Here is an 11,544-nt window from a genome sequence, read left to right as displayed (position 1 = left end):
TACAGCTACGGTCGAAGCAGATTGGCTTCGCCGGCTCTTGAATGACTTGCCGGTTGTTGAGAAACCTGTACCGGGTATCCTTATGAACTGCGACAATCAAACTGTGATCACGAAAGTGAGCAGCTCAAAGGATAACATGAAGTCATCAAGACACGTTCAGAGAAGGTTAAAGTCTGTCAGGAAAATGAGAAACTCCGGAGTTATTGCATTGGATTATATCCAAACGTCTAAAAATCTGGCAGATCCTTTTACTAAGGGTCTATCACGTAATGTGATAGATAATGCATCGAGGGAGATGGGTATGAGACCCACAATATGAGTTGTTCACAGTGGTAACCTATTCTTTGTGATCGGAGATCCCGTGAATTAGATGTGGAAGACAAGCTGTTGATCAACTGAGAGGAGAGTATCCTTACTATTAACAATACCACTCCATGAAGATGCAATACTCTCCTAAAACTGCATGGCAGGTTGATGTATATCTTAATGTGTTCTAAGTGGCTCATTTAAGCAGAGATGTTGTCCTGCAGAACATCTTTTGAAGAACACACCTATATGAGTCTGATTGTTAAACGTCGCAATCTATGAGAGTAGGGTTCTCTCTAGTAACCTCATGAAAGGTCTCGGAGTATGACGCATAAGCTCCACCCGCGGGGAAGACCCACGGTAGCCACGTATCGGTCAAGGCTTTATGTGAAGCTAGATTCGCAGAAAACTTGCAGTTCAAGGCCCAGTCCACTGTTCAAGTTGCTTACTAGTGTAGCATAGAGTTCTAGGTGGAAGTTCAACTTAACAGTCTCCATTGTAGTACCGGTATATAAAACAGTGTTTTGGAACTAAAGGCAAATTCTATGTGCCTCTAGGATCTGGTGGGGGATTGCTGGAATTTTATCTATTTATGGGCCTATCCCAATAACAATTTCAGAAATTCTTAATAAATCCTAGAGGCCCACTTAGCCCATTCGTGCAAGGCAAGGGACACTACTATAGTTTAGTCCCACATTGCTAGTTTAGAGGGAGTTGGACCTCTTTATAAGGGAGGTTCTTTTCCTATATGTATGAGCATGAGAACAAGAGGGACATCCACGCGTGGTCCTCCTCCTCCGCCCGCCTCGCCACGCCACGCCTCGTCACGACGCGCCGCGCCGCGGGTTGCGGGAATGAGCCGAGCCGATGTTTAAATTTTTGCCACGCACGACGGGTATACGAAAGGTCACGAGGGAGCTAAAACGTTTTTTGTAGTGGACACTGAATTCGAACGGCGCGCCTCTTTGGCCGTTGCTTGCTCGTTTCGTCTCCCTCCGTTGCTTCACCTCCCGCCGCAGCCTGTTCGCGTTCTTCTCCTATGCCTATATAAGAGAGGTCGCTCCTCTCCAAAGAGACACACCAGAAGCTCCTCTTCCTCTCGCCACAAAGTTCCGAGCACTGCGCTGCTGCTACGTTCTTCCCCATCCCGGCTTGCGGCGTGCACCGCAGGTCGGGACAGTAGGCCTCCGGAACCGCACCTTTTGAGTCCTGTACGGGAGAAGGGTGATAAGGTTTTTCGGGAGCGTTCTGCGCGACTACTGGCTTCTTCATCACGGACTCAGATGACGACTTCCCCGACGACGACTTCTTCCCCGACGTCGACTACCTCAGCAACGACATGGCTGGAGAGGATGTCGACCCCAAGTCCAGTGCTTCTGCTGCTGCTGTCCCGTACGTGTTCTTGCTCTTTTTGTTAGATATCATGACACAGTTCTTTACTCTAGTTTCTGCCCTACATATGATAGGTTCTACTTCATATATGCAACTTCATCTAGTGTCTGTTCTAGATGTGTTTAGTTCAAGTTCATATATGCAGATGCTATTTACTTTCTTTTCGTCAGATTGCATGACTTGCTTTATCGCGGCTATATTAGTCATGTTTTATCTAGTATTTCTGTTAATAAAATCATTTGGTAAATTGCTCATATTTCCAACAGGAATGTCAAATTTAAGCATTATAGAAGAGAAATGGGTTGCATAAACTTTCTTGTTCTTGGACTGATGATCCTCCGGACTGGATGGTCCCAGTGTTGGGAAACGATGTAATTGCTATTTAAGTTAATAAAGCTCGTGACAATGGGTTTTTAAAAAAGAAAGCTAGTCATGATTGCCTTTCCTTAAAAAGAAAAGACGGCAGGACGATTGCAGGTTGCAGCAAACGTGTAACCGGCGTGGGCACGCACTTGTGCGGGAAGGCTGATCCGAACTGATGTGAATTTAGTCCCGGTTAAACTAAACAACATTTTTTTTAAATGTGCAATTACCTTCTAGAATTTTGAGACCGTTTGGACGAGATAGGGCATCATGCAATACAGCAGAATCATGAGCAGATCCCTCCCACCCTGCTAGAACATACGTGAATCTAAGATCGAAATCCACGGCAGCTAGGACGTTTTGTGTGGGATATGGCTTGCGGCCCCTAAACCTGTCCACATATTTTGAAGGCACACGTGCCCTAATATGGGTGCCATCTACTGCCCCTATACATCCCTAGAAAAAAAATTAAACTTGTGTGAATTAGAATGAACTTAGTTTGGAAATTAACTAGTATAACACACTGGTAGAGTTACCTCAAAGTAGGGATAAAATCTGTTTGGGTTGGTAGTGATCTTAGCATGTGTATCTGTAGACCGAGTGCAGATTATTTCACGGGCTAACTTCACAAGGGCACGTAGGACGATGTTAAAATACCTACTCACTGTCTCTTCGGATCGCCACAATGCAAATCCTACAGAGGAATGAGTGTGATATTGCCCAACAATTTTCAGAAACATAGCTACCTGCTCCTCTACGGACACATGAATTGTGTCAGCCAAAAGCTTTTTGTCCCTAAGGTGAGCACACAACTTGTAGAAAACAGCCGGATACATCCTGAGCTGGCGCAAACACGTCCTTTCCGAGGTGTCGATCAGTCTAATTAGTTCACTACTCCAAATATCTCTCTTCAGAGAAGTGGAGCATACTTGACACGTTTAGCTCCATTCTTCCTCTCTTTTTTCTTGCTCCACCAAAGGACCAACATTACAAAAAGGACAAGTAGTGTGTTTTGCTTCCACATACAGTAATATAGATATTGTTGTTGAGCATTATCCATCTGAGTAAAGATAAGATGCATAATAAGCATAAAAGAAAATGGAAAACCAATGCAAAGCATGTACCAGCAGATAGTTAATAATCTGTCAATACATCAAAAAAATTCAAAGAATATATATGTTCCATAGTACATCATACATATATGCAGAGGTATGTGACTTTTGTAGTCAATCAAAAGCAAGATGATACTGTTCTGTCTTTTAGGCCCTCAAATCAATTAGAAGAGTATTGGTGCCAGCCCTCCCACCATGCAGAAGCAAAGTACGAGGGGACATGTTCTACTGATATACTAGCATCAATTAGTCCAGGATCTTTAAGCAACATATTTAGCTTCAAATTTATGCAGATGTAAGGTACTTTAATAATCTGATTCGTGCCTGAATCTCGTTCCGAGTACAAGACAGAGAAAATATTAGCAAACAATAAGCACGTACGCACTCGCATCTAGAAACAATAAGCACGTACATCCGCTTGTGGAGTCAGATAAGAGAGCGGTGATTGGGTACAGTACACGGGGAAAGAAGAGAAGTCCCATGAGATTTGGGCACGAACTAACCTTGACTGCTCCGATGGATCTGGCCCTGCTCGGCAGCTGGCCGAGGACTTCCCGCCGGAGTAGGAGATTTCCGAGGTCCTTGAGCTTTTCTGGTCACCGGCGGCGCAGGGGCAGGGGCGGTGGAAGGAGGTGCTAGGGGATGGGGTTAGGGCGAAGGAGGAGGACAAGGTTGGGGCGAACCGTGAGGGGAGAGCGGTGGGGGCAGGAGTTGGTTCTGGAAGCGGTGCGTGAGGCCACCAATATTTGGCTAGCCCGCGTGTTGGCGCGCCCACGGTTCGAGCCGAACCAATCGCCCGCCAATTTTTGGTAAGCGCCAATAATTGACTTGTCAATTTTTGACTGCAAACCAATTAGGCTCCTAAACTCCGAGCACGAGAGCAGCCAACCATCCAACGTGCACGGCCAATACATGCACGCAGCATGCATGGAAATTAAAACGTGCATCAATGACCAGCGCGGGTGCTCCAGCAGCCAGCAAGCAACCACGTACTCGCAAAAAAAAAAAGCAGGCAACCACGTACTCGCAAAAAAAAATTTAAAAGCAGGCAACCACGTCCGCGCGTGGCGCGTCGGCGGCCGCGGGCCACGCAGCAACAACGCGAGTCCAGCCCAGAACCGCCGGAGAACCACGTCCGCGTGAGTCGCCGCGGGCTACGCCGCGAGGACGCCAGCGCATGACCGGCCGAGAAACCGCCATACCAGCGTGCTCGAGCGACAAGCCCGAGGCGCCATCTAGCCGGAGACGATGAAGATGTCGATAAAGTAGACGTGCGTTGTAGTTGATAGACGAGGATGGCGATGCAAATCGATTTTAGATCGGAAAACCAAAAATGATCACGACCAATCAATCGGTTAGATAAAAAAACCCCATCAACAAAAAAAAAACTCTCTAGAGCAGCCGATCAATACGATCGGCGGACGAAACGGGCAGCGCGCCCCTCGTGACGATCATGGAGATAAACCGCCCGAGAGGCGGCGCGGTACAAAAGCGGCGCGGGCGGCGGCTAGGGTTTTGGATCGGAGTTAAACTGATAATATAAAGGGGTTGGTGAAATTGATATTGTATTGCTTAAGCCTCGTGGGCATGTATATACATGAGTACACGATCAACTTGAATTATAATAAGAGGTGAAATTAAACCATAGGTACACCTATTATGAAATATATATAAAAACACATTTTAAAATGTAAAAAGTTTTGAACAATAATTCCGCTTCTACATCCGGACATTTTATGTTCGCACACAAAATGTCGCAAAAAAAGAACATTTTTTGTGGCATGTTTAAAAAAGATTTTAAAAAAGTCTCCTGAATAGTTATAACCAAACACCAAGAATTGTCTTGTTTACACAAGCTGCAAAAAGTTTCCCTTTTCATCAAAACTTTGTGCACGAACATATTATGTCCGGATGTACACGCGGGATGTTTTCTTGATTTTTTTAACTTTTAAAAATGTGTATTTAGACAATGGGTGCATCTACACCGATGAGCAAAAGTGATTTTTTGATAATACAATGATGTTTGTCCAATCGAGTTTGCATCAGCTGTCGCCAAATAAAATATTTTTGAAGCACGATTTGCATCATGTGCACCAGTACGCATGTTTTTTTTTAAAAGGGCGCAGGAGAGCTGCGCATTTTCTTAAGAGGGGCGGCGAAAGAAACGCCAAAAAAAGCCTCCAAAGGAAAGAGAAAGAAAGAAAGGAAGCGGAGAAAGAAAAGCTAGAGACCACTACTCTCGCATCATCAAATGCCGGCAGCCAGCCAACGCCCAGGTAGTCCTCTCTTCATCAACGCGGCGGAGGATCGAAGCAGGTGACAGCTCAGCATTCCTGAAGATGCAGTCGTTTCGCTCTCGCTATATCTCCCAGATCAACAGCAACATCAAGGAGCGCACCTTCTTTGCCGTAGTCGGGCCGGCGGAAAGATCAGTGAGCCAATCTTGAAGGGTGGCATCCGTCCTCCAGGCCGCCAGTGATAGAGCAGGTAGGTTGAGATGGGTAGCCGCCAATGCCCAGAGATTGCCAGTCCAATGACATAAGGTACGTTTCTATACGGTGCGCCGGCCGGCCGGTCCCGCGCGAGCGACTCGATCAAGGACATCGTACGCCTTGCGTGACCCACTGCCCCTGCCTTATCTTCTTCCCCGATCCCCATTCTTCCTCGCTACATTCTTCCTCCCAAGTTCTTTCTCAGCCGCGTCCACGCACGGGGGTGGCCATGCTCCTCCTCTTCCTCCTTCAGATCTTGCCGCCGGCTAGCCCCAATCCCGCGCAGGTCCATACCTCGAACGTCAGCGCCATGCCCACTTCCTCCGCTGCCCCTGGCTGCAGGTTCCTTCCGCCCCGGCGAGCCGGAGTTGGAAGCTGTCATGGATGCTACAACTACGGTGACGCGACCTCCTCCCCTCCACTGCTGCAACCATCTTCTTCTTCTTCCAGGCGAAATTGAAATCATTTTCTCCTCCACCGATGCTGCAACCGATGACCAAAAGAGCTACAACCGTTCGATTCAAAAGATTCAACCATCGGTATATAAAGCTTCAACAAGACACCATGCACTGAAAAAAGCTGCAATCGTTCATATGAAAGCTTCAACTATAGTTTGAAAAAGCTTCGACGGACCCCGTACAACCGAAAATAAGCTTCAATAGTTCATGTGAAAGCTCAAACCATATTTGAAAAAGCTTCAAACGGTGGAGTAGAGAAGTTTCAACCGACCACTGATATAAAAAAAATCTACAACCATCATTTTGGAAAGCTTCAAGCGCTGAATTGAAAAGCTTCAACCAGTTTTATAAAAAACTTCAACTGGCTTCACGGGAAGCTTCAACCCGCGAGTACACAACAAAAAAGTTGCAATCATTGACATGAAAAACTTCAACCCTATTTTTAAAAAGCTTCAACCCGGCGACAAAAGGCTGGAACTGGCACCTCACCATTGATGCAATGGCGGCACTCCTTCGCCGGCAGGAGCAGCATGCGGCGGAACTGGCGAGAGCCACGATGACGGGGGATGCTGCGATCGGGGCGGGCCATGCTGGGAACAAGCGATGGTGATGCTAGAGAGGAGCCGGCGGCCAGTAGAACGTCCATGCAACGGGGGGCGGTCGAGGGCGGCGGCCGGCGGCGACGTGGACGGCTGGCGAGCTGGCTGACGGCTGGGGGGGATCAGGGGCCGGGCTGCTCGGGATGAACATGCGCCAAGGTTTTTTTTAGCTAGCGAAGCAGTTAGGAAGAAGGCATAGTGCGGCTAATATAGAACAAATCATACGTACGCCGTACGACCGGCCGAACCGGCGCCTATCACTCGCCTAACCTCATGAGGTGCTCCGCCGTCTCAAGGTTCCGCCAGCATATTGGGCAGAAATAAGAATTGGGCCATTGCCTTGCCGTTAGCCTGTCAGCTGTCATGATCCTATTTTGGGCAAGTAGCCAGGCAGAAAACTTGTGCTTGGCCGGCGCCCAAGCTCTCCAAATCGTCGTCATCGAACCATATGACATGGAGCCAACGAACTGCAGCCTGTACGCCGAAGCCGCGGAGTAGCATCCATTTGCAGAGAAGTGGCATTCGAAGGAGTCGACCACATCAGTGGTTAGAGGCGCTAAAGCCGCGACCTTGACCCAAAGTGCGAAGAAGGAGGGAAGGGTGTCAATCGTGATGCGGCCTTGCAGGTCCCGAACCCATCTGCTGTCGGCCAGGGCGGACGCCACCGCCCGGCGCTTGTTGGAAACGACGTTGAAGATGTCGGGGCCGATGAGACAAGGAGCTTGCCCATCCAACCATGCATCCAGCCAAAAACAGGCCCTCTTCCCACTGCCAAGACGGCAGCGAGTCGCAGTTGTGAACATCAAGCGGTCTGTCATGGAGCATGGCGTTGGGAGTCTAACCCATGGTTGTTCGGGGGCTGTCCTCTCGAGCCAGAGCCACCGTAGCCGCAATGCGGCGCCAAACATCCACAGGTCGAGAATGCCAAGACCTCCGAGCTGTTTAGGTCTGCAAATCCTGCGCCAGGCCACCTTGCAGTGACCGCCATGACATGCCTCGTCTCCACGCCATAGCCATGCACGGCGCAGCTTGTCAATCTCCAGACGAGCCCAAGCCTGCACCAGTACGCATTACTTTGTTTCTCTTGTAATTAACCAAACGAATGCACCATCCCTACATCTTCCTGTAGGTTTTCGGATCCTTTGTTTTGCAGCTAAGTTCCTTTGCTATTCCTACATTTTCTCACATTCGTATGTTTTACATTCCTGAGATCCGAACAGGGCCTAAATAGGACGCCTCGCTGCAGTCGCGGGATCCCTTGCTGACCTGGCAGTGGGTCCACCCACTACCAGTCCACTGCATCGTCGTCTAGTGATGCAAGTGTGACAATCTTCCTCCCTGAGCTTGTTTGCTCGATCTGATTTCCTCAGAGCCTGATATCTGCAATCGCTGCGATCCGATTAAGCGGACCTCATCATTTCCCGTTTCCATTTCCTCTACAAATCGCCCAATTTAAACACCTGTACAAAAAGGTACAGCATAGATAATAAATAAACGAACAGATGGAGAACTGTAATTTTTTCAACTCTTAGCAACATCAGATTTTGACACAAGAAAATTTCACCGCTTAAATAATGCCCCAATCTCCTGGCCACTATTTTGAAATCTTGCAGATCTGCACCCTTTTCATCCATGTCCCATTCGCTTTAACATACAAGACGCCTACGGGATTCAACTTTGACCAACATATTGTTGTCCTTATCCTTTGTCAAAGTTGGATCTCAAAATGTATGAGCGCCTAGCATTTTGAAACAAGTGAGTTCTTTTTTTTTCTCCTACCCAAATCCACCACGCCTTGTCCTCACCCCGACATCCTCTCCTGCTCACCGGTCATCTCATCTCCCTCCAACAATTCGATGTTTTTTGCGGCGCCAGCACTGACAAGTGCCTCGCACTGCCAACCCACAAAAAATAGATTGAACACCCTTCTCAAAAATAGCTGCCACCATTGTTCCTATAACAGCCAATACAGCCGCTCTCCTCAGCCATTGCAGTTGCAAACCTAACCAGCATATCTGCCTCCACCATTGCCATGTCTACGGCATCGTCACCAGTCACCACCCCATCAACCACAAGACAAACTACCTTGTGCTGCCCAACCCAGTAGAAACCTAACTCAGTTCAATTTCTCCAACCACAACATGACTCTATCCACATCCATACAATAACCCTACAATTGTACAGGCCACTACAGAAACTCTGCATCTCTGCCTCCACCATCACCAGGTTGTTCGAGGGCGCAACAGGCCCCATGTCCCTGCCTCCTCATGCCTCTTGCCACCATCTAAGGAAGCATGATTCTCGGTGCAACTTAAGTATACAGAATTAAACTGATTTTCATGTAAAATAGCCAACTGATAGATAGCAAACCCATACTGCTATCACTTTTCAGAAGAACATGTAGAAATCTGAACATATGAAGCAGCACAAAGTTTGTGGAGGAGCAACTCCACCTTGCTGCTACAATGTGTACAGCACAAGTGTTGAAGGAACAACTTCAACGTGCTGCGCTAGATATCGCTCTAGAGGCGAATGTAGGTTGATAGGGCAGCAAGAGTTCAATCCAAAACTCCTAGGGCACAAGATCTACTCCAAGATCTTAGATAAGAACAACAAGTTCTATTATAGGTAGGGGTACATAGTCTCCTCCAAAGTAGAGGCGAGGACCTCTATTTATAGGGCTTTGGGAAGATTTCACATACTTCTACTTATAGCTGGAATACTCTAGAAAACATTATGTAAGTTTCACCATTCTATTCATAGCTACTCACAACTAGAAGACTCTAGAAAACAGTAGGTAGGATAGAAAAGAAAAGGAAAGAAATACTACACTAGAGTGGAAGCATCTAGAAGTAGCCAAACAGATCTGGCATGTGTTTTCTTTCTTCTCATCTAGTGTTCCTCATCATTCTCCCCTGGTTGTTTGGAACTCGCCCTCGAGTTATCTTCATAGAGCGCTTCTTCTGGATGGTAGAGAGTCAAGTCCGCAACATTGAAAGTGTTGGAGATACCCATGTCACTTGGAAGATCTATCACATAAGCATTATCATTTATCTTCCTCATGATAGAGAAGGGTCCATACCTTCGCTGCCTAAGTTTTCCTTTAACACCTAAAGGAAGCCTCTCTTTTCGGAGGTAGACCATCACCTTATCACCGACTTGGAATGATTTTGGCCTCTTTTTGCAATCAGCAAGTTGTTTATATTTCTGATTTTGTGTTTCCAAAGTGCTGCGAATCTCTTCAAACAACTCGGTGTAATTATCAGCAAAGGACAATGCTGATTTTGAGTTTCCCCTTGATGGCAGCTTCACCAGGCCCACCACATGTGTTGGAACTTTAGTGTAGACGATGGAAAAAGGGCTCCTTCCTGTGGACCTATGCTTGGAGTTATTGTAGGAGAACTCTCCAAGAGATAAAGCCAAATCCCATTGCCCCTTTCTTTCTCCACAAATGCAACGGATCAGATTACCCAAAAACTTGTTCACCACTTACGTTGGTCCATCTGTTTGTGGATGAGCAGTGCTAGAAAATTTCAATTCAGTGTTGAATTGCTTCCACAAGGTGAGCCAAAATGCAGCAAGAAACTTGCTATCACGGTCTGAGACAATGGACCTTGGAACTCCATGAAGTCTGACAACTTCTCGAAAGAATAGGTTTGCCACATGATGAGCATCCGTTGTCTTGCGGCATGGGATGAAATGAGCCATCTTAGAGAATCTATCCACGACCACAAATACAGCATCACTTCCTCGTCTTGTTCTTGGCAAGCCCAAGACGAAGTCCATAGAAATGTCCTCCCATGGAGCAACAGGAACAGGCAAAGGCATGTATAACCCTGTGTTCTGGACTTGGCCTTTGCAGGTCTGACATACGGGGCACCGTTGAACGAACTTTCCAGCATCTCTCTTTAGTTGTGGCCAAAAGTAGCGAGCTTCCAGGTTAGCGATAGTCTTGTCCCGTCCAACATGGCCACTAAGATCACTTGAATGGAGCTCTCTAACCAGCTTGTCACGTAGAGAACTTCTTGGAATGCACAAACGATCATTTTTGAAGAGATATCCATCTTGCATCAAATAGTCATCACCTAATGGTTGGCCCCTTGCGTGCTTTACCCAAACATGGCCAAAGTCTTCGTCACCCTCATACAACTCCTTTATTTGACCCATGCCCGGAAGTTCAGCTTCAAAAGAAGTCAAGAGGCATGCACGACGACTCAAAGCATCGGCCACTCTGTTAGTTATTCCAGATTTATGCACGATGAGATAGTTAAACCTCTCAAGATATGTTGCCCATCTTGCTAGCATGCGGTCAACATGCTTTTGATTTCTAAAATGCTTCAAGGATTGATGGTCTCTATAAACAATGAACTCTTTAGGCAGCAAATAGACTTCCCAAGTTTTCAACGCTCTGAAAACGGCGTATAATTCTTGCTGCTAGGTACTCCATTTCTGTCTAGCTTCACTTAACTTCTCACTAAAGAAAGCAATGGGCTTCCTTTCTTGAGATAGGACAGCTCCAATGCCTACTCCACTTGCATCACACTCCAACTCAAAAGTCTTGTTGAAATCAGGTAGTACCAAGACAGGAGCTTGTGATAGCTTTTGTTTAATCTCATTGAAGCTAGCTTCAGCTGCTTCTGCCCATTGGAACTTTCCTTTCTTCAAACACTCGGTAATTGGTGCCATGATAGTGCTGAAATTCTTAACAAATCGCCTATAGAAAGTTGCAAGGCCATGAAAGCTTCTTACCTCAGAAATGGTCTTAGGAGTTGGCCATTCTCGGATTGCTTCAACCTTAGAATCATCAACACGAATGCCGTCA

General features: G+C 46.9%; 1 protein-coding gene across 1 annotated transcript in view; it reads right to left on the bottom strand.

Moving 5' to 3' along the window:
• Positions 1 to 7,328: 7,328 nt before the first annotated feature.
• Positions 7,329 to 11,544, bottom strand: part of LOC123080327 (uncharacterized) — a 32,883-nt gene continuing 28,667 nt past the window's right edge. The window contains exon 17 of the mRNA XM_044503237.1: positions 7,329 to 8,182. Within this exon, the coding sequence (XP_044359172.1) occupies positions 8,159 to 8,182 (24 nt within the window). The 3' untranslated portion in view covers positions 7,329 to 8,158. The remainder of the gene's footprint in view (positions 8,183 to 11,544) is intronic.

Source organism: Triticum aestivum, chromosome 3D, assembly GCF_018294505.1.
Source record: "Triticum aestivum cultivar Chinese Spring chromosome 3D, IWGSC CS RefSeq v2.1, whole genome shotgun sequence".
Classification (NCBI taxonomy): domain Eukaryota; kingdom Viridiplantae; phylum Streptophyta; class Magnoliopsida; order Poales; family Poaceae; genus Triticum; species Triticum aestivum.
This window is presented reverse-complemented; position numbering and strand designations above follow the sequence as displayed.